The sequence below is a fragment of the Bos grunniens genome, chromosome 27 (genome assembly GCF_055505025.1).
Source record: "Bos grunniens cultivar Pamir isolate PY7600 chromosome 27, Bosgru_T2T1.0, whole genome shotgun sequence".
Taxonomy (NCBI): domain Eukaryota; kingdom Metazoa; phylum Chordata; class Mammalia; order Artiodactyla; family Bovidae; genus Bos; species Bos grunniens.
In genome coordinates, this window is record NC_141191.1 from 26,720,490 (window position 1) to 26,748,245 (window position 27,756).

The 27,756-nt window shown below is 38.7% G+C and overlaps 1 protein-coding gene and 1 long non-coding RNA gene across 17 annotated transcripts; one reads left to right on the forward strand and one right to left on the reverse strand.

Annotated features, from left to right (window-relative positions):
• Positions 1-1,810: 1,810 nt before the first annotated feature.
• Positions 1,811-10,382, reverse strand: LOC147343672 (uncharacterized). 15 transcript variants are annotated; one of them, XR_015155978.1, is made up of 6 exons: positions 10,103-10,382; positions 9,123-9,229; positions 8,684-8,804; positions 8,313-8,457; positions 7,900-8,004; positions 1,811-1,992 (listed from the first exon to the last, which is right to left on the reverse strand). It is a non-coding gene; the product is annotated as an uncharacterized LOC147343672 (long non-coding RNA). The 15 variants fall into 15 exon arrangements; XR_015155977.1 differs by having other exon boundaries at positions 8,313-8,537; XR_015155980.1 differs by having other exon boundaries at positions 8,684-8,826.
• On the forward strand, positions 10,380-27,528 carry ERI1 (exoribonuclease 1). Of its 2 annotated transcripts, XM_086379702.1 has the most exons (7): positions 10,380-10,622; positions 14,496-14,674; positions 15,919-16,129; positions 20,686-20,769; positions 22,107-22,216; positions 24,985-25,099; positions 26,394-27,528. In XM_086379702.1, the coding sequence occupies exons 1-7, from the start codon at positions 10,515-10,517 to the stop codon at positions 26,634-26,636; spliced, it is 1,050 nt and encodes a 349-aa protein (XP_086235828.1). In that variant the 5' UTR covers positions 10,380-10,514; the 3' UTR covers positions 26,637-27,528. The 2 variants fall into 2 exon arrangements, with proteins under 2 accessions (XP_086235828.1, XP_086235829.1); XM_086379703.1 differs by lacking the exon at positions 20,686-20,769.
• The last annotated feature ends 228 nt before the right edge of the window (positions 27,529-27,756 follow it).

The following is a 27,756-nucleotide window of genomic DNA, read 5'->3' on the forward strand; positions in this document are numbered from 1 at the left end:
CTATTAGATACCTACCATTTCTGTCCTTTATTGTGCCCATCTTTGCATGAAATGTTCCCCTGATATCTCTAATTTTCTTGAAGAGATCTTTAGACTTCCCATTCTATTGTTTTCCTCTATTTCTTTGTATTAATCACTGAGGAAGGCGTCCTTATTTCCCCTTGCTATTCTTTGGAAAGGAAAGGAAAGGAAAGTGAAGTTGCTCAGTTGTGCCCAACTCTTTGAGACCCCATGGACTGTAGCCTACCAGGCTCCTCTGTCCATGGGATTTTCCAGGCAATAGTACTGGAGTGGATTGCCATTTCCTTCTCCAGGGGAATCTTCCCAACCCAGGGATTGAACCCAGGTCTCCCTCATTGTAGACAGACGCTTTACCACCTGAGCCACCAGGGAAGAACTCTGCATCAAATGGGTATATCTTTCCCTTTATGGGTATATATTTCTCAGCTTTCCCACTGATGGATTGAAGTTTCATTTTCTCAGGTCTGTTAAATCACTTACCATTGATCTGTAAGTTTTTCAGCTTCCATAAATTTGTTGCTATTGTCTCCTCTCCTATTTTCCTAATCTGTGTGAGCTTAGGTCCTAAAACACTTATTTTTTTCTGTTCAAACGGGAGGAAAATTAAACACATATGTTCAACCCACTACTTTAACCTGCAAGTTCAAAAGAGTCTATTCATTCTGCAAGGTTCAATTCTTCAAGAGGCATTCTTCTGACTTATTTGCCTTTGGCAGAATTAATCTTGTCCTTCAAAGCATTCAATAATTTTTAGTACAATAATTAGATTCCCAAAAGAGTAGTGGTGAACCTTCTAAAAAATCAAACACTTATTTTGATATGTTGTTGTCGTTCAGTCGCTTAGTCATGTCTGACTCTTTGCAACCTCAGGGACTACAGTATGCCAGGCTTCCCTATCCTTCAATATATACCAGAGTTTATTCGAATTCATGTCCATTGAGTCAGTGATGCTACCTAACCATCTCATCCTCTGCTACCCTCTTCTCCTTTCGCCTTCAATCTTTCCCAGCATCACGGTCTTTTCCAATGAGTCGGCTCTTTGCATCAGGTGGCCAGAGTATTGGAGCTTCAGCTTCAGTATCAGTCCTTCCAATGAATATTCAGGGTTGACTTCCTTTAGGATTTACTGGTTTGATCTCCTTGCTGTGCAAGGGACTCTCAAGAGTCTTCTCCAGCACCACAATTATTTGGATATATTTTCTACCAACTACGTTTTTAATTCTTCTTCTTTTTTTGCTGTCTTTCCACATTAAAACTGAAAATCAGCACCTCCGCAGCACAGAAGCTTGTTTATACATCATAAATCTATTTTTGAATTTATCGCCCTCTAGTGGCATTTCAAGAAACTAACTTCATGTACAGCCTATGGGTTGTCTTTAAAGAGAAAATATCTGATATTATTGACATTAAATTCTCAAAGGAATGCATTGCTCTACTTAAAAAATTTTTCCTAATTGAATATGCATAGCTTTTATAATCAAAGAAAGCTACAATTTTCAAAATCATTCAATGAGTTTCTTTTATAATATAATTACATTAGGAAGCTGAACGAAAGTTCCAATACAAATTATATGTTTTAAAAATACAACCTATTTGTAATGTTTACTTTGCTTTCCTTATTTCTCAGTCTGACTGAGTTGAATTACAATAGCCTTCAAATGAATTATTTATAATTCAAACGGTAAGTAAATATCTGATGTTCTTTACAACAGAAAATGTTTTATATACCAAAACCCTGAACTGAGCTGTTTCTGCTCAAATTAAAAATCAACCTAAAATCTTTAATATGTAGGTTTAATCATGTTTATTTAAACATATACATATAAAATGTACAAGATAAACTTTCTTGGATGATATATTTAAGGAGAGGATCATAATTTGCACACACCTCCCTCATCACGGGGTCATCATGCTGGTCTGTGCTTGTCAACAAGGCTACACATGGGAATGCAGGAGGCAGAGCAGACGCCCCTGTTTGGGTTCAAAATGAGATAGGACATGATTTGTACAGTTCTCAGAAATGTTTTAAGCAATTGCATAACACCACACAAGAAGAGAAACTACCAGAAAAAAGCATTATTTAACTCACAAATCACATATGTGTATCTATATATATGCATTTATATATGGCACGCATACATATGTATCTAACCTGAATAAAATTATTTAAACTTTCAAATGTTTTACATAGCAAAGAAGTTCATGCCAAGCAAATATAAGAGAAATGTGTATTATCAGATGAAAACCACAGAAGATAAAGATGAGAGATACACCCCTATCCTTCCCCATCCCTCTGAAAGCAGAGGCAGTGCCGGGCCACAGGAGTTCAACATTCTGAGCTCAGAGTCTTTCTAGTTCCTGCTCAGCACAATTGGTCATTTCTGTGAACTAGTGACAGCCTGCATTTTCCATTTCTTCCTCCTCCTTTTTTCCCCCCAAATCAGCATTCTTATTCCAGTTATCCTGCTCTTACTACTTCATACTGGGTATGATCAGAGCAGATAACTTGTCATTTGGTTTATAAGTGGCTGGACCAAGAGGAGCCCCATCTGAGCCTCCCTTACAGAGCCTAGACACAGAGCTGGAGGCACCAGCTGAACAGGATTGGGGTGGTCTCCACTTGGGACGGGATGGATGAGTGTGCCTTCTGTGCAGACAGAGGGTGTGCATGGATATGTGTGTTTTACCATGACTGTGGCAGAGACTGTTAGTTGTCCAGATATTCGATCTCCCCTCTCTCTACAAGGGACTTTCAACTGTTCATAGGTAACTGTTCACAGAACCAAAAAGAACATTCTGCTCAGCCTCTTCTGCAATGAATGTGTGGTTATGTGACTAAGTACCAACTAAGTTCCAGATGGGATAGAAGCATGAATAATGTGTATGGCTTCTGGGTGTGACCTTAAAAGCACATTCTTCCTTCCAATTTTTTCCTCTTTCTGCTGGCTGGAAGGCACTCAGAGTGCTGAGCTGTCTGGAACACGGGGCTAAGGAAGGGATACTAGAATGGTGGGGGGACAAGATAGAAGGACCCCAGGCCCCAGACATCTTTGTGTTACAGGCCAAGCTTTAACCTCCCAGATAAACCTCTACGTCATCTAAGCCACTGCTCTTCAAGGTCTTTTCTTACACAGTCAAATCTTTATTGAAAAAAAAAAAAAAAAAGCCATGCCCAAGAAGGAAGCAGATCTCATTAAGTGTAAAATCTAACCAAATTTGGAGATTTGAGGGAAACATTCTGGAGAAAAGTTTAATCTCTGATCTAAAGAATGTGAGGGGGATTTCTCTGGTGGTCCAGTGGGCGGGACTCTATCCTCCTAATGCACGGGGCCAGCGTTCGATACCTGATCAGGGAACTAGATCCCACATGCCTCAACTAAAAAATATTCACAGGCTGTAACTAAAGATCCTGTGTGCCACAACTAAGACATGGTGCAGCCAAATAAATAAATAAATACATATATATATTGGTGATGGACAGGGAGGCCTGGCGTGCTGTGATTCATGGGGTCGCAAAGAGACGGACACGACTGAGAGACTGATCTGATCTGATCTGATATGTATGTATGTATGTATGTATATATATATATAAAGAATGAGAGAAACCAGGCTGGAAAAACTTTCAGATAAGAACAAGCATGGGGTGTCGAAGTACAGAAAGAAGTCTGGAAGGAGACAGAAGGTATTTCCTGCTAAACCTGCAGAGGTCAGCACAATCCACATCATTCTAACTTTGTAGCCTCTTGATTAAGGAAGGTGAAGAAGATTAAAAATCAAAAGTAAAACCAACTATGGGGTTTTTAGAACCATTTACTGAGAAAAGAAATGACAGTAGGTTTTAGGGGAAAGATGAGTTCACTTTTGGATATGTGGACTTGGAGGTGTTCGTGAGTAGGCAATTGGTCATGCGTCTCTGGTGCTGAGAATTAACATCCTGGATGAAAAATGTTTAGGACGAGTCATTGGCAAGCAGATGGTAAACAAAACTAGAGGAATGGATAGGAGCACCTATCAAAGTCTAAACTGAGAAAATAAGAGAAGATAAGAAAGTCTAAAATCCTGCCCTGAAAGAATTCCCGCATTCAATGATTGAATGTGAGTGGGGACTAACCAGGAAGACTGAGAAGGAATGGCCAGAGAGATAGGAGGGAAACCAGACAAGTTCGTTGTCCAGGAGACCAAAGAAAGAAACTGTTTCAGTAAATAAATTATGACCAACAATGCTGGCTGCTGTTTTTTCAGGGTCATGTAGGATGAGCTCTGATAGGAGCCCACAGGGCTATACCATATGCAGATAGTTGATGACCTCAATGGAGAAGGAAAGGCCTTGGGCTGTGGGGATGGAATCCAAATTAGGGTTAGCCTACATCCGGAGCAGATGGTGTAGGAAAAGAGACAGTACTTTCTAGAAGTTTAGCTCCAAAGGGCAAGAGAGAGAGCACGCACGAGTGAGCAAGCAGCAACTGCAGGGGTACTGAGGTTGAAGATGTTTGGTTTGCTTTGGCTTTTTAAGTTGGAAACTTTTTAGTTGAGTTCATTTAAATACGGGCTTTCCAGGCAGCTCAGCTGGTAAAACTCTGCCTACAATGCAAGAGACCCTGGTTCGATTCCTGGGTTGGGAAGATCCTCTGGAGAAGGGATAAGCTACCCACTCCAGTATTCTTGGGCTTCCCCAGTGGCTCAGACGGTAAAGAATCCACCTGCAATCCGGGAGGCCTGGGTTTGATTCCTGGGTTGGAAAGATGCCCTCAAGGAGGGCATGGTAACCCACTCCTGTATTCTTGCCTGGAAAAACTGCACAGAGGATCCTGGTGGGCAACAGTCCACGACTAAGCACAGCACATTTAAATACAAAAGGGAAAGGTCCCTGTGCAAGGAAAAGATTGAAAGTACAGAAGACAGAATGGAGAGCACAAAATTCAAGGTTCCTGAAAAGGTGAGAAGTGTAGAATTCAGAGCATATGGTGACCGTCAGCAGAAAATGAAAGAGGGAAGGAAGCATGGGGAGATGGAGCAGGGCTGGGACTAGAGTAAAGCAATAAGGCACTCAACTTGGGCACAAAATTTAGGGAAGCACCAAAAAGAAGTCCTCAGTAATTAAGATAAACACTATTTTAGTGCAATCTCTATATAGATCAAAATTAATGCAAAGAATGTATGATGAATAAAATATCAAAATCTTAAATATCCAGTCTGTGGGTAATTTGTTATGACAGCCCTAGTAAACTAATATAACACATATCTCAATATTGCAGAAAGAATAATGTCGCTTCATAACTGATTAACCCCTTTCTCCCAAGAACTCTGGAAAAATTCTAGAATTAAGAAAACACAAGGAGTTGAGAAATGAATATTAAAAACAACAACAGAACAAGAAACTCCTTGGGAGCCTGAAGGCAGTTTTGAAACGGTATGGGAGGTAGACATGTTTATCTGCAGGGGACAGGGCTCTGCCAGGGGGTGGTGGGCAACCAGAAGCAGCCTTGAGAAGGCCTGAAGGAAAGCAGAAAGGAACAGCAACATCCCCAGTCTGCCCAGGATGTATCAGAATAGAAGCATCAGCACACTTGGCTGGGGAGACAGGTTGATGAAAACAACAGGCTGACCAGCTAACTTCTGACACTAATTTCTTTTTCCCCTCCCCCTCCAAACCCCAGGGCTGATGGATAATGGACTGGGGAGTGGGTCTCTCAAAGCTACTTCTTCCTTAGAGATTAATGGTATAACTCTGAACAGAGTTGTCTTTATTGAATGGAGTGACAACAAACGAGGGTGATTAAAACAAATTCCGTGGTGATGCGGGCTCCCTGGATTCCTTCTTAAATTCGTCTGGAGGGTCACACACATGCCTCCTCCCGCCTTTACATTACCAGACATTCCTATGGGCCCAAGAGCTCACATGAGCTCAAAATAACCCGGCACTTGTGGAGGAGCAAAGAGACCATAAAATGCAGACAAGTTGAATCACACATACCAAATGAATCAGAATCATTAGAACAGATGAGCCAAGAATGTCAAAGATGCTTCAGAAGATAAACGAAGATATTAGCAATCTGAACTAAGAAATCATGAAAAAGTGGAAATATGAGGCTTCCTTGTTAAACACTCACCATTTTCTAAAAATCCACAAACTACTGAAATAATTTTCTTTGATACCTGTGGGCTTGTTCAAGTTGCTGGTTAACCACTATACCACAAATATGTACACACCGATCCCTGTTTCCAGACTGTGGCCTTTTTCTGTTCTCTTTTGTGTTTTAAATCCTGTTTTTGCCTTTGTTTCTTAACAATAGTGTAATGACTGCCTTCCTCATGTGACTAAATGGCTGAAGCAAATTAACTAAAGGTCCCTGGGTTATCCTTTGACTAAATAAAATAATTAGAGGGGAAATGCAACAAATAGGTAAAATGGCACAGAGGATACAGCTAAAAAGTAAGTTAGAAACTGTAAAATCAGATTGAGGAACTTTCCCAGGCAGCTACAGGAAAAAATAAAGATATGGAAAACATAAAAGGAATGATATGTGATATGGAGGGTATTCAAGGTAGAAGCATAATGCCAGTATCTAGATTTTATGGATTCAAAATGGGGGGGGGTTGGAAAAGATATATTTAAAGAGATAAAGAAGGTAAATTTTCCTAAATGAAAGAAAAATGAAGGATCCCAGATTGAAAGAAATAAAATTCAAACAGATTTTTAAAAGAGATCCCTAACTAGATCCATTATTAGTGAAATTTAAGAATATCATCAACAAAAATAAATGATGTAGAATTCTCAGGAAAAGGGAACAGATACCTAAAAAGATCAGGAATCACATTGGTATCAGACTTTTGAAACAATACTAGATTCAAGAAAAAAATAAAGTAATATTTTAAAGTAATAAAGGAAAAGACCTTGGAACCTGCAGAAATTGTTACATTAAATAGAGAGATTCTATATGCGATTCCCATGAGTTCAGCATCAGTATCATTACTATTAACAAATTACCAAGACTTCTGGAAAATGCAGTAAGAAAAGAAAAAGATAAAGGTGTATAAAAGTAGGAAAAATAAAGCTAAAACATTTATAAAAATACGACCAGCCATCTTAGGAAAAAATCAACAGAATAAAAAAATATTAAAATTCATAAGGGAGTTTAGGCATTATAAAAATCAATAGTATTTTTTCTTACCACAAATAACCAACCTAAATAAGTATAATGTAAGATAATATACCATTCATAACAATAACAAAAGCCATAATGTGGCTAGGAAATTAACCAAGAACAGACAAGACTTCTATGGAGAAAACTATAAAAATTTTAAAGCATACAACATGGTCTGAATAAACAGTCATATGTTTCAACAGAAAGATTTATTATGTCAGTTCTCTTCAGGTTAATCTAGTGAATTCAATTTTAATGAGAAGCTTTATTGGATTTTAAGTACCAATGAATTTATCCTCAAATGTACGTGAAAGACCAAAAACATAAAAGAGTCAAGCTAGTCTTGAAAAAGAGGGAGAATTTGTTTTATCAGATATTAATACATATTGCAGAGTCAAGCAATAAAAATAGTGTGGGAAGGATGTAAGAACAGACACCACGGACTAACAGGACAGAGCTCAGATACAAACCCAAACATATAGAACTAAACATATATTGGCACCAGGCAGCCATGGGTAAACCACTCAGAAACAAATGGCATTCTACTCTGCCAAAGATCACATATTTAGTTCAGTCTAGAACAATTTACAAAACCTGCTATTCAACATACAGATCTATCATAGACAGTGGTTTCATCCCGGGACTTTAACGCTAAATGAAAGCAGGTATGTTTTTCACTGGGGTTAGTAAGAGAATAACTGATTCTAAAACCCCTTTTAGGCTTGGGCCATACCTGAAACATTTAGGGAGGCTCTCCTCCTTGAGGCTGTCCAACTTGGGGAAGTCATTTTCTTAGGTGGAAGGCACTGGAATCATTGGGACTTTTCCCTAGGTGTACCTGGAGAGTAACAGCAAAATCACCATTTACAAAACATGGGTCTCCTGCATGCTGATACCATACAGTGAAAGGAAAGCGTGAGATATGGTGGTATTTCTTGAACATTCCAGGCACTTTGTCAGCTCTGGGCCTTTTCATTTGTTGTTTGCACTGCCTGCAATTCTCTTCCCTCAGAGAGCCTCAAAGTTGGCTCCTTCCCTCCTTCAGGCCTTTGCCCAAGTAGCACATCATCAAAGAGACCTCCCATAACCATTCTATTTACAACTGCAAGACCCTTTCCCACAGAATCATCCCCACCTTCCTCTTACCTGCTTAATTTTCCTCCATATGTAAATGTTTTGCTTATTTCTTTTGTTTGTTGTCTTTATTCCACTTCCTGAACATAAACTCATGCAGAATTTTTGTCATTTTGTTCAGTGCTCATTCCTGGCAGGTAGAAGGTGCTCCATACATCTTTGTTGAATGAATGAATGATTATTGTATCTTAGCGTTCCCATAGATACTGGCAACAGTACTAAGGTATAGCTCATCATCTGAAGTGTAGATAAATGATCAATTGATTTGTTGATTGATAAATTTATTGATAAATACCAATCAATCCTTGATAGTGAATCTTAACAACTGAGATACAATAATCAAATCAAAAAGTTCAAGCAGACAATTTGTAGTTAGCACTTACTAATGTTCACATAATATGAATCCTGGTAAGTGTTTACTGGATCATTTTTTCTTGGAGAGAGATACAATCAGCAATTCTTATTAATTTTCTATAGTTGCATGTCAAGACTCACAATCATTATCTGAAAAGAAAACAAATAAACCCTAGGAAAAAGAAATGATCAGAGTTGTGCTTTAGAAATCTTTGTGATTCTTAAGTCTATAAACCTTTGTTTATAAACACAAAGGTGAGTCTGCAGTTACAAGAGAAAAAATACAGTCCACTTAGAAAGAAGCAGGTGATTCCAAAAGTAAAAAATCAGTGGTAGATTTCCAATTGTGTCCCTTTTGCCGTTAGGGAATTATATGTCCTCACCCACTGCCATGTGCCTAGAAGTGATCCTATACTCATTAATTATTTTTATAATAATGCAGAATAACAAACCACCCCATTGGCTTACAATAAGCATTTAATTCTTTTCCCATAGTCTGCAGGTCAGCTGGGATGGTGCTGCTTCAGGATGTGGCCTTCCTGGACTTGTTTGTCTGAAAAAGTCTTTGTTTCATCCTGTGGAGTATAGAATTCCAAGCTGACATATTTGTTTTGCATTTTTAAGTTGTCATTTCATTTTCTTCTGGCTTGCACAGTTTCTAATGAGAAGTCTATGAAAACTTACTATTATTTCTCTGTGCATAATGTGCCTTTTTTCACCAGCTACTTTTAAGATTTTCTCTTTAAGCTTTTGAAGGGTCTAAATAGCTTTTCCTTTAGACCCCAGAGTCTAGGGCTAGTCACTACTAAGGCATGACACTTCGGGGGTCTCTATTGCATATTCCATTCAACGACTGTATTCAACAGTCTCCCCACTCTAGCTCCAGGGAACTCAAATGATTCCTTGTCCTGTGAGTTCTGAAAATTGTTTGGCTTACTGCTTCCCCATGATCTTTCCTGGCCTTGTGGAATAGTCACAGAACATATTCACTGATTTTTATTCAGTTAAAGATGCAGATTTCTGAAGCTTTTTCTCCATGAACTCGGCCTTATAAATTCCAACCAATTTGGTCTCCCCAAAATCCAATCCCCGTCTACTTCATTTGGTAAGACCTGTCTTCTCAGGGAGACCCTAGGCTCTGCTTAAGTTCCCCTTGTACTTGCAAACTGGAAACTGCCTCTGGACAGAGAGCCAGGGTCAACCCGGCTCATCCCTGGCTCATCTCATTTGTTTCTCTTCTTTCATGTAAAAGGACTGGAACTGCCTGCCGTCCGATGTCTGAAAACAGTTATTTTCACATACTTTGTTCAGTTTCTTAATAGTTCCAGACCTATTTCTTCTTGTCCAGTAGTGGGCGTCTTAAATGCCTTACGGAAAACGCAGATTGCTTTATAAATGTTATTCTCTGTGGTTAAAATTCACCTCTCTCAAGGGCAATCCTCGCTTACTTCTCAGGAGATGGTGATGGATCATTTCCTTTGGTGGTCTCCTCCAGGCACCAGAGTCCGGAACCTGGCGTAGCCTCCACTCCGCGCCGGCAGCGTTCTGTTTCTCTCGCGCGCGCGCGCCTCCCTCCCGCTTGGCTCCTCCCATCTTTCTTTTTGCCCCTCCCTCCTCGCTTCTCCAGCCCCCGTCAACGGAAGCCCTCTCGTTCCGTGCGCCGGCTCACTGCGCCTGCGCGGCGTCTGGACGCTTCACGTTCCCGGAAGTGGGAGGTCCCCGCTCGAGTTTGTGTGGACGCCGCCGCGGGAACGCCAGCCCGGTAATTTTTCAACCGAGAAAGTCGAGGCTTTCGAGGTTGGCCGGGTGAGACTGAGCGAGTGGAGGCTCCAGCAGCTCCCTTCTGACGTGACACGCGACATGGAGGATGAGCAGACCCTCCAGCCTGGCGACGAGGCCGTGGCTCCCGCGCGGCGCGCGTCTCCCGGGTCGGAGTGCGGGGACGAAGCCCAGCGTCCGAATCCTGAGGTGAGAATCCGCCCGCGTGCCCCTGAATTAAGAGGGTTTCCCGCGGGAACCGCAGCCTGTGCGCCCTGGGACCCTAGCCCCGGCCGCCTTCCCTGGCCTCAACTCCGGGAGCCGTTCTCTGGGGATAGTTGTCATTGAGCCCTTTCTAGTCCCAGGTACCGTCTGGAAGTAAGTCAACAGCCCAGACGAACTGAGTGTGCGAACTGAGGTTTTAGACGTTCTGGGTGGGAATTCTGCTCTAAACTTGCCGAGTTAACAATCGGTTACACGGTTGCTGTCGTCATTCCGGGTAGCCCTAGTCTGTAATTGGTAGTTTATGTTTTTAGAAATCTCACCCCAGCTCTAAGTGTATCACTCCTTAAGACCTTTAAGGCCATCTCCCAGCCTTGGCAGAAGGTAACTGTGCCTGTTGGCTGGAACTTCGTCTCTGGTTTTTGGACCATTTTACTCCTGCTTCGTATAAACATAATGTATGAATGATGTTAATGATTTTGACAGCTCAGTAGTAGATCCTACAGTGACAAAGTTGTAAAGACGGTCTTAAAACGTCTTTAATCGTCTTCTTTGATAGGTATAATTATTGTTGACTAGCTGCAGACTGTAAATAATACCAAAACTGGTCATTTTCTATTAATATACAAATGCTGAGTGCCTCGTAGTGTGGGTAGTTGGAGGAGGCGTCCAGACTTCTGCTCTTTCCACCTACAGCCAATTCTCCACATAGCAGCTGGAATAATCTTTAGTAACATGAATCTGACTGGGTTTCTCCCATCCTGAATCTTCAGTTTGCTGGCCCCAGGACTTGGCTCCTTCCTCCATTGTTAGCTGTACCTCTTCCCTTTTGCTCTCAGTGGCCACCATCCTTGGTGTCATGGTGGGTGGTCTTTCTTGTTAAAGGTCTTTTGTGTGCTTTCTTTGCCCTGAGTCTTGGAACAGTTATCTGGTTCACCTTATGATGCTACTTTCAAAGAGGGCTCCATATCTCTTCTCTCTAAAGAACCATTTCTACTCCACCATCCTTCTTCAGTTTAAGATACTGTCAATAACATCATCATGTGAGTTGGTACAAAAATAATTTTTAAAAGTTTATGTTTAATGAGAGTAGCGTGATTGAATACACTTTACTTTATTTAAATATCTTAAAACTTTGAGCTAAAAAAAAAAAACAAACTTTGAACTATAGTGACTCAAGGCCTGAATCTGTGTTCCTGGTTGGTTTTAGTGACTGTCATATTTGTTAAAAACCTGTTGTTGGATGCTTTTAATAAATGATGATACAGTCCTTTTGTTTTCAGGCTTAAGTAAGCAAGTTTGGATTTCAGCTAAGTAAATTTTCATTATATCAACAAAAGTGTTTTCATAAATGAATAGGTATTACATTTTTATGTTTTTAATGAAGTAGGTTCAGATTTCATCAGAACTCTTCTTTGGGAAGGATTTTAATCAAGTTTAATTCTGCCTTTAATTTCTTTAATGTGTAGATTCGGAGGCTTTTTAAAAAAATAGGTAATGTGCAGGGGGGTTTTGGGCAATAAAATAATGGAAATGTTTCCAAAACATCTATTTCCTAAATGTTCTTGCCACAGAAAAGGTTTCTTTTGATCATGGTTGCTTCCATATTGTAAAGATACTCTCATTTGAGATAATATAACCTATGTAACCATTTACTGGGACATGTGAAAATTGCAAAATGTCAAAGTAGCATGAAGTTGAATATTCCTTCCTATACAGTGGAGTCTGTGCTTACTTTCCTCATTGTATGGCTGATACTTCATGACATTGGACAGATGGACTGAGACATTGGGGAGGGTGCCGTTGTCAATCCGTGTATTACGTGGTAAACTAACCTTGTGTTTTTGTAGATTCATAATACATATAGGGTTTTAAATACTTTCTGCTTCTTAGTGGATTGTCTTGAATGACTTTCTTTGGAAGTTTGTGTAGACTGAAGTTTGTGAGAACTGCACCTTGACCGTGTCCTGAACTTCACCGAAGGAGGAGGACTAGAGTTGGACGCAGGGGAGGAGACAGAACTTTCTTTATTGAAATCATGATTTATAACATATTTAGAAGAGGCCTCTTACGTGTGGGTAATTTTTGTAACTACAGTTTTAGATAAAAATAAAGCATGTGAGTAGGAGAGAGGACTTAACCAAAGAGAAAAGTCACTTAAATTGACTGAGACATCTGTTTTGGTAGGCAAACTGTTGTTCAGTGTAGAATCTAAATTTTAACCTGATTGAAGATGGAGTTTAAAATTCACTCTAAGTATAAAGACAAAGGATGAATTAGGAATCCTGATTATATTCTAATGATAAACTAGCCCAGCATTGTAAATTTATTATTGAAAGCAAATTATTTTCTTTACCTTTAAGTCAAAGATCTGTGAAATAAGGTTTCTAAAACATTTATTATCAAGTAACTTCAATATAATTATTCTTCACTTTACAGACAGTTCATACATTGGAATTCCTGACCTCTTCCTCAGAGGAGATGGGAGTATTTCTAGCACTGTCTGCTAAACGTGTGTTACAGTAAATGGAGAGCTAAGAGTGAGAGATAGTCCCTGAGTCATCAGGATTGGTTCTGACTCGGAGACTGTGGCCTTTCCATGGTTATCCTTCCTTAATGTGTAATTAAAGTTCACATGGGGACAGTATGGTAAACTATAACTAACAAGTTTTGTATAGATTGCTAGTAAACTCCAAAGTATTTTTGAAAATTCTGGAACATACCTAATATTTATGACATTGCATGTGGAAAATAACTTGTAAATGAATCTTTGGAGCTTAACATTTTAGTAATTTGGGGGTTACCTGTGGTGTGATTAGAGTCGAATTATGTCTTTCTCAACTTTAATTTAAGAAAGGAAGAACAATTTATAATGTAGTAACTATAGTTCTCCTGAATAATCTCTCTCTCTCTCTCTCAGTGTGTGTGTGTGTGTGTGTTTAACTTTTGGAAATTGTGTGTTTTGAAACAATGTGTTTTCATCTTTGCTTTGGGTAATAACATGTTTTGGATTAGATTTCTGGCCATTTTATTTTTATATTGGCCAGTTTCTGTTAACTTTGTGAAACGAAGTCAGGCTAAAAATTCTCAGGAAGACACTCATTTATACGTGTTGAATGTTGTGAAAGTTTATTTAAAAATTGGTTCATTTGTAAATTTTAGAATATTGTTTGTGAAAAGGTCTAACCTTCAGTCTGTGATGGTAATGTTTATTGATAGCCATGGTAGGTATGGATTTGTCCATTATGGTGATGCCAGTGGTAAAGAATCTGCCTGCCAGTGCAGGAGTTGTGGGTTCAATCCCTGGGTCAAGAAGATCGCCTGGAGAAGGGAATGGTAACCCACTCCAGTATTCTTGCCTGGAACATTCCATGGACAGAGGAGCCTGGTAGGCTACAGTTCATGGGGTTGCAAAGTGTCAGATACCACTGAGCAACTAAGCACATGGTGTGTGTGGCATTGGGAACCTGATATACTTGATTTCATTTAATCCTTATAACGATGTCTCCCACCTACTGTTTATCATTACCAATACTAAATACCATTTGAGATACTTATTATTATATCTTGAAGATCAGAGGCTAATAAATAATTACCCAAGGTTATGCAACTAGTAAATAATCAGCCGGGGGCTCTGTCCTGAGGTTGTTCTGACTCCCAGCACCAGGGATATTTTTACTTAGCTTCTTTTCCTGTAAGAAGCCTCACGACTCAGAAGACAGCAGGGTAAATTGTTCCAGAAACACATCTTTATTCTTCCTATGCCCTTTTATTGAACATATAGCACAAAGAGGCCTTAATCTTTAAGATGCTTATACTAACTGTAAACTCTGTATATACCCACACTTTATTTTTTTGTAGAAAAAGCAACGGTGTAGACTTGATGGCCAAGAAACAAAAACATCTACGTTGATTACCTCCAGTGCAAATGATTTCAGTGACCCAGTTTACAAAGAAATTGCAATTACGAATGGTTGCATTAACAGAATGAGTAAGGAAGAGCTCAGAGCCAAACTTTCAGAATTCAAGCTTGAAACCAGGTAACTAAAAATAACTTTCAAATTGCAAAAGTAGTACACGTTCATCCTAGAAAAGCTTGAAAACACTGACAAAAATCATCTGTAATGATTGGTTATCAGCTGATTAGTTATCAGGATTTTTCATGGGTAAGATTCCTCTTCAGTGGTAATTTCAAAAGGAAAACAAAAGATTTCTAACAGTCACTAATTGGTGATGTGACCAAAATGTCTTCCTTGTCACTTCCCATTAGTTACAGTTTTTAGATCCTCTTATTTTTACTACCATTTTCTATTTGCTAGACCCTCTAGGACTCAACCAAGTAACAATGAAGGACTTTAGATTTTTTGAAGAAACACATACTATTTGATGAACCAGTGTGACTGCCTTTACCCACCATAGTTATCTGTTTAGAACAATCTTGTCCCACCTTCTGTTTGTAGAACATATATTTTAAAAATAACTGTAGGGACTTCCCTGGCAGTCCAGTGGTTAAGACTCTAAGCTTCCACTGCAGGTTCAGTTTCTAGTTGGGGAACTTTTATCCTGCATGCCACGCAGCATGGCCAAAAAAAAAAACAAAACTGTGAAACTGAATCTCCTAAATCATATTTTACCCATGGTAAATTAGAAATCTTATTCGAGTTAAGAATCTGTTGACTGTGGCAGTGTTCTCCTGGACATGGTTTATTTTAGGATGTCTCCTAAATGAATTTGCCTAGTTAAATAGCTAAGGGGCATTCAACTTTATATACTAGGCTCATAATACCTTTAAGGTCACATGGATTTTTTTTTTTTTTTTAATAAGTTATCTAACTTAAAAAAGCCAAAGCAAGGAAAAAGCATAATAAATTTAATTTGCCTGAATTTTTATTCTCTGAAATTTGTGTTTGGTCAGTAGAATAATTCAGTATTAATTTCAGTTTTTGTATCCTGTATGTTATCTTATTATATAAGGCAATAGGGCTAGGTAGGTGGTATATGCCAGCAAAGCTTCTGGTGTGAAAGACCAATATATAGTTTGTATACTGTACAAGAAAAATGAAAAATTACATGTGAAGGAAAATATTGATGCCGTATTAGATGTTCTGTTTTAGTTAGTTGGTTGCTGACTTAGCTCTGATTCCTGCTTTCTTTACCTTCATTTTGGCTAACATTTGCTAAGTTAGGCTGTGACTATCAGTGTTCAACCAGTGCCAGCAAGTAGGAGTTCACATTCTTGTCTGTAAAATTACTTAAGAGTTCATTTTATTCTTATTTTCAATAGAGGTGTAAAGGATGTACTAAAGAAGAGACTGAAAAACTATTACAAGAAGCAGAAGCTGATGTTGAAAGAGAGCAATTGTGCTGACAGTTACTACGATTACATTTGTATTATTGACTTTGAAGCCACTTGTGAAGAGGGAAACCCACCTGAGTTCATACATGAAATAATTGAATTTCCTGTTGTTTTACTGAATACTCATACCTTAGAAATAGTAAGTGAATTGTTATATTTTAATTTTTGTTTTACCAGCAGCTGTTCTGGGGTTGACTAGTAAGGTGGAGGATTCCATTTGCTGTTTTAGTTAGAATTCTAAAGAGGGGGTGTTTGCTCTTGATTCATTCTTAATAGATGAGCTATAATAATTTCAGAGTCTGCTGCTCTCCTTTTCCAGTAGCTTAAAAAAACACAAAACCCGCTGATGCCTGGCCCTTGTCCCAAAGATTAGTTGTTCTATGGTGGGGCCCCTAGCATCAGCTTTTTTTTTTTTTTCTTTAAAGCTCAGTTGGTATGTAGTCAGGTTGAGAACTACTGCAGTAGACTACTGTATACTCTGATCTATAAAAATGCTAAGGTACAGAAATTACCTTTCAACTTAAAACCAGTTAGCTTTCTGATGAAAAGTTTATGGGTGAAACAACTCTTGTAACCTTGGCTTTTAAGCCATGTGACATACATGCATTGTTAGCTCAGGAGTTCAACAGGATCCCTCCAAATAAATGCCATTTGCCTTGTAAAATCTGACCAAGGATTGTAACTGCTCATCTGTACAGAGGTACCACTTTTATGGTATCCCCAGTTGCCACACACTGGGAATAAATATAAAGAGGCTTTGTGCATTAAAATACACAGCATTTTTTCCTTTGTGCCGTTTGAAGCCTCTTTAGTTATAGTCTTAATCAGCCCATTTAAATAATTCCTTGTCCAAAGCAGATTAAAGGTCAATAAATTAAAAGAAGGCTTCCCTGGTAGCTGAGCTGGTAAAGAATCCACCTGTAATGCAGGAGACCCTGGCTTGATTCCTGGGTTGGGAAGATCCCCTGGAGAAGGGAGAGGCTACCCACTTTAGTATTTTTGGGCTTCCCTAGTGGTTTAGCTGGTAAAGAATCTGCCTGCAGTGCAGGAGACCTGGGTTCAATCCCTAGGTTGGGAAGGGATCAATTCTACAGGTTCAGTCCCTGGAGAAGGGAATGGCTACCTACTCCAGTATTCTGGTATAATTAAAAGAAAAAATTTTAACAGTTATGAAAAATCATCTTGCATAATTCACTAGGTCTTACTTTCTCAGTGATGGATGAGGCGCTTGCCACTCTCCTCCCACATTTAGACATGAATGATTCATTGCTTTCTACTGTGTTGTTCCCATCACGTTGTTGTTGAGTCGCTCAGTCGTGTCCAACTCTGAGACCCCGTGGGCTGAAGCACACCAGGCTCCCTGTCCTTCACTATCTCCCGGAGTTTGCTCAGACTCAGTGATGCCATCCAACCATCTCATCCTCTGTCATCCCCTTCTCCTCCCACCTTCAATCTTTCCCAGCATCAGGGTCTTTTCCAATTAGTTTGTCTTTGCATCAGGTGGTCAAGTATTGGAGTATTGGAGCTTCAGCTTCAGCATCAGTTCTTCCAATGAATATTCAGTATTGATTTCCTTTAGAATTGACTGGTTTGATCTCCTTGCAGCCCAGGGGACTCTCAGGAGTCTTGTCTAGCACCACAGTTCAAAAGCATAGATTCTTCAGTGCTCTGCCTTCTTTATGGTCCAACTCTCACATCTGTACATCACTACTGGAAAAACTATAGCTTTGACTGTAAGGACCTTTGTTGGCAAAGTGATACCTCTGGTTTTTAATATGCTGTCTAGGTTTGTCATAGCTTTTCTTCCAAGGAGCAAGTGTGTTTTAATTTCATGGCTGCAATCCCATCACATACAAACTCGTCATTTTTCACACCATAAAAAGCCTTAGCTTGATGCCACTTCCCTGACAACTACCCTGTGTCTTTGTTCCTCTATAGCAGATTTCTTTATAAAAGTTATATACACGTTTGTCTCTGTTTCCTCCCATTCTCTTAAATCCCCACCACTTATAGATGTAACTTATGTATTCCATCCCATCACTCCACTAAAATCACTCCTCAGTGTCATCTTTGACCTTTACCTAAGTCCTGGTGGAACTGACCACTCCCTCTTTGAAACACTTTCTTCAGGGGACTGCCAGTACCCCTCATTGTCCTACATTTTTGCCAGCCTCACTGGGTTCCCTTTCACAATTTCCTTTGCTGTTTCCTCTTCTTCCAACTTCCTAGTATTGGATGCTATAAGTTCAATCCCAGGTCCTCTTCTCTGTATATGCTTTCTCCCTTAATGAACTCACCTATCATCTAGTTCCATAGCTTTTAGAAATTCCATAGAAACTGGTATCTTCTGAATATATATCTCCAACCTCATCCTCTATCCAAAATCCAGGCTGTCACTTAACATCTCTACTTGGACATCTAAACAGCCATCCTAACGTGTCCCAGACTGAATTTACTGTCAACTTGTTTTATCTTCAGCCTTTCCGGGCTTGAGGGCTGGGAACTCAGTCTTTCTGCTTGCTCAATCACGAAACGTTGGCATCATCTTTGACTCCTATTCTTTTGCATCACACATCTAGGCTATCAGCGACTCTTGTTTGTTCTGCTTTCAGAGTGTTTCCAGAACCAGCCATTTAACTGCATTGCTATGACTGTAGTTTGAGCCCCATTGATTTCTTGTCTGGGTTTACTGCATTTGTTCACCATTTAACCAGTCTCTGCTTCTGTCTAAGGGCTTTCCTTGATACCTCAGTTGGTAAAGAGTCTGCCTGCAATGCAGGAGACCCCGATTCAATCCTGGGTCAGGAAGATCTGCTGCAGAAGGGATAGGCTACCCACTCCAGTATTCTTGGGCTTCCCTTGTGTCCTTGTTCCCTACCGCCAGTTCTCAATTTAGTGACCAGTGAAAGTTGCTCAGTCGTATCTGACTCTTTGCAACCCCATGGACTATACAGTCCTTGGAATTCTCCAGGCCAGAATACTGGAGTGGGTAGCTCTTCCCTTCTCCAGGGGGTCTTCCCAACCCAGGGATCAAACCCGGGTCTCCTGCATTGCAGGCGTATTCTTTACCAGCTGAGCTATGAGGGAAGCCCCTTTAGTGACCAGAGTGCGCCTTATAAAATGTAAGTCATATAATTTCATTCCTTTGCTCACAACTCTTTTATGGGTCCCCATTTAACTCAGAATAAAAGTGATATTCCTTTTACAATCTGGCCTCTAGTTACCTCTGATTACAGCGTGTTGACCTGCTTGCTGCTTCTCAGAAATGCCAGGCATGCTCCACCCCCTCACCTCCCAGAGCTTTAGCTCAAATTCCTTTCCTCCAGAGATCTTGCTGCTCATTTCCTTCCTCCCACCCATCCTTCCAGGCTTTCCTTCCTTCCAGGCCTTCCTTAACTCTTGCCTTCTAAATAAAGTCTAACTGGTTCTCTGTTCAGTCTGAACACCCCCAGACACCAGTGTTTCTGATCCTTCGTTTCTACTCTTATTTTTTAAGAACCTTCATCACCTTTTAACTTACTATGTAATTTATTTAAGTAATTACTCAGTATTTGGTCAATGAATGCATAGTTAGTTCTCTGGCATCATTCTGTTACAAATGTTAAATAATACCAGCTTGTAATGGTAAGAGATACTGGATTTTTTTTTAAAGATTTTCATATAAAATTATGAAATAAAATCCTGATACTTAAAAGGATAGACTTCATTTATCTAAGAAATCCAAGAGGTAGAATTTTTTCTTTTGAAATATGTCTGATAAGTAAAGGACATCTCTTAACTTTAGACGTTCAGATGTTCTTTGCTGTTCTTTCACTCTTTTACAATTATTAACTATTGATAATTCATCTGCTTAATAAACAGGTGTGTAAAAAGAATTTTGTAAACACTTATTTTTTCTTAAATTTTTAATCTTCTATTATAAGGAATATTCTTTGTCTTTTCCTTCATAGCTACCTAGTGTTAATAATTGCTGCCAATTGTCTTTAATTTGAACAAGTATCTTAGTGTGATCTGGTTTAGGGAAGCAGCATTGGGCTAAAGGAAGAAGCACTTAGATCTGAGCCTGATGATAACAGTTCTGTCCTTACTGAGTTCACAGAGTTGTTGTGAGCACAAAATAAGAATGCAAACGTGAAAGCTTCTTCAAGAGGTTAAACATTGCTAAAATAATCAGTGCTGTTACTACGCTTTAAACTGCTTCATGTCATATAGTTAAATTTTGATTACTCAGAATTCAGTTTAATGAAATCTTAATATAAAAATAAGATCTAATTAGGAGTGAATGAGAGCAGGAATCTGAACTAATTTATTGTAACTGCAAACTGGCATTTCTTCAGCATACTTTCTGTTATTTAAAAAGCTCTTAATATCTTCAACTAGAGGTTGCATTAATAGGCTTTACATTTCCAAAATATTATAAGCAAAATCATCAGTGTTTTGCTCCTCTGGTTAAACTTTGGTTTGAAGACTTCAGATACTTGTTCTGTCTTAAACGTTTGTAAAGTGTGAAACATAATTTTTTAATTAAAAAATCAGAGTAATTTGGGAATAGGGCATTATCCTTAAATTGTTAAAACTGTAGTCTCTGCCTTAACCACCTGTAAGGTTACAACCCAGTGTGGCTGATGTTGTCATATATTATGTCATGTATCTTAAGTCATAGAAATACTTCAATTTGCTGTCCTTCCCTTATAGGAAGATACGTTTCAGCAGTATGTGAGACCAGAGATTAACACCCAACTTTCTGACTTCTGCATCAATCTAACTGGAATTACTCAGGTTATCATTCTGTGTTCCTTTTTCTAGAGTTTGAAGGAAGTTTTGAAATTAGGGATTTATTTCATAAAATTATTGTTGTAAACAATTAAATGTGAGACTTTCCTTTCTTGGTAAAGATCTTTTGCTTTGTAATACTTAGAAAACAGGAAAGCACATTTTATACCTGATAAGATTTTTTTTCAGCCATTCCTTTTAAAGTGTTGTAATGATGAATCTAAGCATTTCATTTGTTTGGAGCATTAGTGAAGAAAGAGTTAAGTTACCATGCTGCACTTGGGGATGAAGTTTTAAAATATATCTGTTTACAACCTGGTTTTATATATAATGTAATTTTTTTTAGGTCTCTGATTTTTGGTTGTATTCTAATATGGCAGGCCCTTTGTCCATTTACTTAGTTGCTTTATTCATTCGTTCAGCAAATATTTGAGGGTGTGCTATAATATCTGCCGAGCTACAAGAGATACAGAAATAGTCAGGATAGTCTCTCCTCAGCTCGCTTAGCAATTGTAGGTTGGGGGAACTGACACAAAGAAACAGTGGTCACAGTATGGTTAGGAAGACTGATAGTCAGTGTTTCCTCAGGGTGTCATGGGCCCGTGTAGAAAGACCTTTCTCTGACAAAGGGAACGGAGGACTGTCCTGGGCAAAACTCAAGTTGGTGAGCTTGGACAGTCACGATGGGTAAACAGATGTAAAAGAATGACTGGGCATTTCAGGTGTGAAGGGCAGCACTTTTAAGTGCTTCAGGATGGTTCAGGTGTCTTATGGGCTGATGAGAAAATGGTCACAAATAAAGCTGAAGTAATAGAGATGAGCTATATCATGAAGGGTCTTATGTGTCTTTTTGTCTGGAAAGCCTTGGGGAGTGTTTGGAGGATTTTAAGTATGAAAGTGATGTGATGGATGATTTACATCTTAGGAAGATGGATGTAGTATGTTTTGGAAAGATGTGAGCTTTGAGGTGTGGAGACACTGTAGAGGGCCAGGGCTTTCAGCTAAGAAGAGATTCCCCTTTTCTCCCCTCTGGAGAATCGGGAAGCCACTAGGTTGAGGCCTGAAAAAAAGAGAATGCCTGCGGATGATCTTAAATCTTCATTTGGGGACGATTGTATACTTCAGTTGAAAGCAGTTCCTAATATTTGGCTATAAACAATTTTTAATTGTCTTAAAATTGGAATTTTGGGTGAATCTTAGCCTAAGAAACCATAGAGTTCAAAACATCATAGATAAGACTGTGTCCTGTTCTTTCATGTCCCTCCAGTGTTTGTGTGCTGAGTATTTTGGAGGACTGCATGTAACTACCGTGATTTTTGTGTGTTTTACTTTCATATCCTCAGGATCAAGTAGACAAAGCCGATACCTTCCCTCAGGTACTGAAAAAAGTCATTGACTGGATGAAATTGAAGGAATTAGGGACAAAGTATAAATATTCCATATTAACAGATGGGTAAGTATTTAGGAAATTTATCTTAATCTGCTTTTTAAGATTAAAGATGTCCTTATTCATCTAACTTTTAGAATAACCACAGAAAATATTTCCTGAAGGAGCCCCCACAGCAGACAGTAGTTTTCCTTTCATATCCTTATCCTTAGTTAAATTTTTAAGTCCTTGGGGTCAAAGCATTTGACTGTGTGGATCACAATAAACTCTGGAAAATTCTGAAAGAGATGGGAATACCAGACCACCTGACCTGCCTCTTGAGAAACCTATATGCAGGTCAGGAAGCAACAGTTACAACTTGACATGGAACAGATTGGTCCCAAATAGGAAAAGGAGTACATCAAGGCTGTATATTGTCACCCTGCTTGTTTAACTTATATGCAGAGTACATCATGAGAAATGCTGGGCTGGAAGAAGCACAAGCTGGAATCAAGATTGCTGGGAGAAATATCAATAACCTCAGATATGCAGATGACACCACCCTTATGGCAGAAAGTGAAGAGGAACTAAAAAGCCTCTTGATGAAAGTGAAAGAGGAGAGTGAAAAAGTTGGTTTAGCTCAACATTCAGAAAACTAAGATCATGGCATCTGGTCTCATCAGTTCATGGGAAATAGATGGGGAAACAGTGGAAACAGTGTCAGACTTTATTTTTCTGGGCTCCAAAATCACTACAGATGGTGACTGCAGCCATGAAATTAAAAGACGCTTACTCCTTGGAAGGAAAGTTATGACCAACCTAGATAGCATATTCAAAAGCAGAGACATTACTTTGCCAACAAAGGTCCATCTAGTCAAGGCTATGGTTTTTCCAGTGGTCATGTATGCGAGACCAGTGGTCATGTATGTGAGAGTTGGACTGTGAAGAAAGCTAAGCACCAAAGAACTGATGCTTTTGAACTGTGGTGTTGAAGACTCTTGAGAGTCCTTTGGACTGCAAGGAGATCCAACCAGTCCATCCTAAAGGAGATCAGTCCTGGGTGTTCTTTGGAAGGAATGATACTGAAGCTGAAACTCCAGTACTTTGGCCACGTCACGCGAAGAGTTGACTCATTGGAAAAGACCCTGATGCTGGGAGGGATTGCAGGCAGGAGGAGAAGGGGACGACAGAGGATGAGATGGCTGGATGGCATCACCGACTCGATGGACATGAGTTTGGGTGAACTCCAGGAGTTGGTGATGGACAGGGAGGCCTGGCGTGCTGCAATTCATGGGGTCGCAAAGAGTCAGACACGATTGAGTGACTGAACTGAACTGAGGGGTCAAAGAAAGGAGCGAAAGAAATAACAGTCTGATCCAGGACTAGAAGAAGATTAAATATTAATATGCAAAATCTAAATGGTTTTATTGTTTTTATCACAACACTTCTTGCTCAAAAAAGTCCAAACTCTTCAGTCTGGCTTTCAAGGCTCTCATCTAATCCCACCCTACCTGTGTAGCCTAATCCTCCTGCTGTTTCTCTTTTTCACTCCAGTCAGGCTGACCCATGAATCACAGGGGTTTATCCTTCCTCTGTGTATGCATGCAACTTTCCTCTCTGCTGGAAGGTTCCCTTCCTTCACTATTTACTTCATTACTCAAAGCCCACCTTGTGTTTTACTCCAGACATTATAACTCATGTTGATGTTTCTGTTGAAGTCTTACAGCCTCTGCAATAGGTACCGTTCATGTTGGCATCTGACTAAATATTCTGATATCTAAACTTTATGTGTGTAAGATTTATGTTTGCAAGGAAATTAACAATCCTTTCAGAGCAAGAGGTTTTGCAACGTGAGAATCCTCCATATTGTTTACTGTAGTGCTGAGCTTGAAACTATGCTTCCTAAGCATTAGTTACAGGAACAGTCAAGTATGGACATCAGAGCGATTAAAACAGGGATTAGAAATGGAAATTTGTGAAAACATTGATGAGCCTATTTAGAAATCTATTAACTGATTTTTGGGATAAATGAGTAGTGTCCCTGCTTAATTACACAGGTATCTCTGTTATAACATGGTGTGTGCAGTTCTATAAAACCTTGCATTCTGGGACAAATTGTTCAAAATCTATGCAATTTTGTAACCAGAGGACTAAAAAAAACAGTAATTGATATACCTCCAGAGATAATTTGGACAGTACAGGCAAGCAGCCTGGGGTCTATGGAAGTCACCTCAGAGGATGTTACAAGTACACAGAAGCCAGAGGATCGTGGGGGCAGGCACTTGTCTTTAATTTTCTTGAAAGTACTCCACTTGCCATTACAGCAGTTGAGTTGAGAAGTTTTCTTTTTTCTTTCTTACTGAAGAGTATGATTTCAACTGCTTCAATTCTGACTCCTTTGGCTGAGGAAAAACTGTATGAAGCAGCACAGTTTCCACATGATACAGTCAGGATTCTTGGTTTGTGTTGAAGAAGCATGTACTGTGGCAGAACAAATTGTGTTCTAACTACTTGACATCATCTGTGTTTCTCTCAAGTATTTTGTTCATTTGTTTGTAGTTTTTGTTTTATTTCAAAGCATACCCTCAAAGACCTTCCTAATGTGATAAACCTGGCATTAAAAGGAAGCTGGGTAATTCTTTAGAGTTGTGAAAAAATGCTCAAGAGGATAGAGGGGAAGTTTATTTTTGAGTTATTGTGGAGAAAAGAGAAGTTAGTTTTCTGAGCTTGATGTTATGTGTAAATATAAGAAGGACGATGTATAAATAAAAACGAATAGAATGACTTAAGATCCTCATTTTAAAGAATGGTATGGCATGTATTTAATTCAGTTTTCTTTCCTCTTTCGACTTAAGTTCATGGGATATGAGTAAGTTCTTGAACATTCAGTGCCAGCTAAGCAGGCTCAAATATCCACCTTTTGCCAAAAAGTGGATCAATATTCGAAAGTCATATGGAAACTTTTACAAGGTAAGATTACTATATTGATTATATTGCTCTTGATAAATTTATTATATTTTGCATGTACATAAAGTTGTAATTTACTAGGGACTTTTCACAGAAAAAGATCATATAATTATTAATCAGATTCTAAATAGTTATGTTCATGTGAGTTTAGAAAAATAAGCTATCTTCCTTACTCAACCTGTTACTCAAACAGGGTAAATGTATACGTATTGTTGTTCAGTTGCTAAGTCTTTGTGACTTTGTGACCCCATGGTCTGAGCTTCCCTTTCCTTCATTATCTCCCAAATTCTGCACACGCCCATGTCCACTGATGATCTTTAGTAACAGATTTGAAACTGAAATATATGGCTTGCTTCTGGAACAAACACTTCATACTGATTTTTAATTTTAGCAAAATTAATATGTGTGTGCAGTATGAATTTTTTAAAATACTAAATAATACTGCAGGTCTTAAATAGCAGTCTTCCCCCATGGCCCTTACCAGTACTGGTTCCATTTCTCCCAAACACTTGCAGTTTTTTAAGCTATTTCTTCTCATATTAACCTTCCTATTTCTAAATTATATATTTATGCTATTTCTTGAGTTTTCAGTCTGAGTTATCTGTTGAGTTCATGCAGTGGACAGCGAAGATTTAGCTCCATTAAAAAGCGACCATTCCTGCCTATCCTTCCCCTCCCTGCATCTTTCTAACCCAGTCACATTAGCTTTATAATCATTATTCAGTGTTTACATTTCTAATGACTGTGGAGAGTGTTCACAACTTTCAATCAGATTGTTTGCTTTTTTTGTTGTTGCATTTTAAGAATTCTTTATACATTCTAGATGTTAATCCCTTTTCATATATGTGATTTGTAAATATTTTCTTCCATTCTGTGGGCTGCCTTTTCCCTGTGGTGATAGTATCATTTGATATATAAAAATTATAAATACTGTCAGTCAATTAAAATAATACATTACAGAAAAATACCATGCAAAACAGTTTGTGTTAAAACAGTAGGGCTTCAACTTAGCTGTTCAGAACAATGTATTTCCTTTCATAAATAATTAAGTTACCAAGCTGCAAACTTTTTGTTTTATGGACTCCATCTGTTTATGTATATTTTTATTTAAAACTCTAAGATCATTTTTTTTCTAAGTCTGAGAATTTTATTTGCTTCATTTGATCTAGGAGTATTTGCCCTTTGCCTAAATTTTTACTATTTTGCCTATTACTGTTAATTTTCGGCCTCTTATTTTCCACTTCATTGAGACTTTCAAAATACTAAAGAATTATTCACTGAGCTGTTCGTGTTTCAGGTTCCTCGAAGCCAAACTAAGCTGACAATAATGCTTGAAAAACTCGGAATGGATTACGACGGGCGGCCCCACAGTGGTCTTGATGACTCTAAGAACATTGCACGAATAGCAGTTCGAATGCTGCAGGATGGATGTGAACTCCGGGTTAACGAGAAGATGCATGCGGGGCAGCTAATGAGTGTGTCCTCTTCACTACCAATAGAGGGCACTCCAGCGCCACAAATGCCACATTCCAGAAAATAACAGCATTTTTGCCCTTTTGCCTGTGGATCACTCACTGTAACTGGAGCTGCTACAAAGAGGTAGCAGATGAATACCTATTGAATTAGTCCTGCAGTGCAAAATTTAAGCACCTTAAACATTTAAAATCTTATTACAATAATAGGTATATGCATACATATGTGAACAGATTCTGTGGGAGGGCATATTGAATTCCTTGTCACCAGCACTTTTGATATGAGCAGTATTTGTTACACAGTAACAGTTCCTGCTTAGAATTGAATTTTATAATTTAAGGTGTCCAACATGTGTTCCTTTGGGTTTAAAATGCAAAGGTTTATTGGCTCTCCCCTTGAATGTCATATCTTACTGATGTTAAAATATGTGATGTATTTCTACAGTAACATCATTAGATCAGATCATGTCTTCAAAAGCAGAAGAGATCCGAAAGGTGGGCCTTTATCTACTAGCCTTTGGGTTTTAAGAATATCACAGTCCTTTTGATTTTTGAAGCTTATTTGTGAACATGAGCTGTGAGTGGTAAATTTCATAAAGAACTTAGTAAACATATCTGTGTTTTGTTTTTTGTTTTTTCTTTAATTTATAACTGGAAGGCTCGTGATAGGTTATAAGATCTGGTTAAAAATTCAGTTACTGATGAGGTCAACGGAAAGTCAAAAGAAAATCTCATTTAAAGGAATATAAGGGCTACAGCTTGAAGTTTATAATATATAGATAAATCATTGAAGTCTTGGATTTGGTTTTTTGGTTCCTCTCCCTCTTGTGACATATCTGCCCTATTTCTTAAATCTAAGAAACCATGCTTTGAATTAGACTTTCAAGGTCTCTACTTAATTTTGCATTTGTATTCAACATTGTGAGTGAGGTTAATAAAGTCGAATAATACTTTCTACCATATCTTATGTTTTTATTGTTAAAAACTGATTTTACATAGTGACCACCAAATGTTGAAAAGTTCATTCTTAACTAATTCTGAGAACAAAAATGTGTGTATATAGTTGAGAAAGTGAAGTTCTCCTAATCTAGAAATACTTATTTTCAGAATTGGATTTCCCACTGTAACTTTCCTGAAACAATTTCATTAGCACTGCTTCTTTTCATTCACTTCCTAATAGTAATTGTG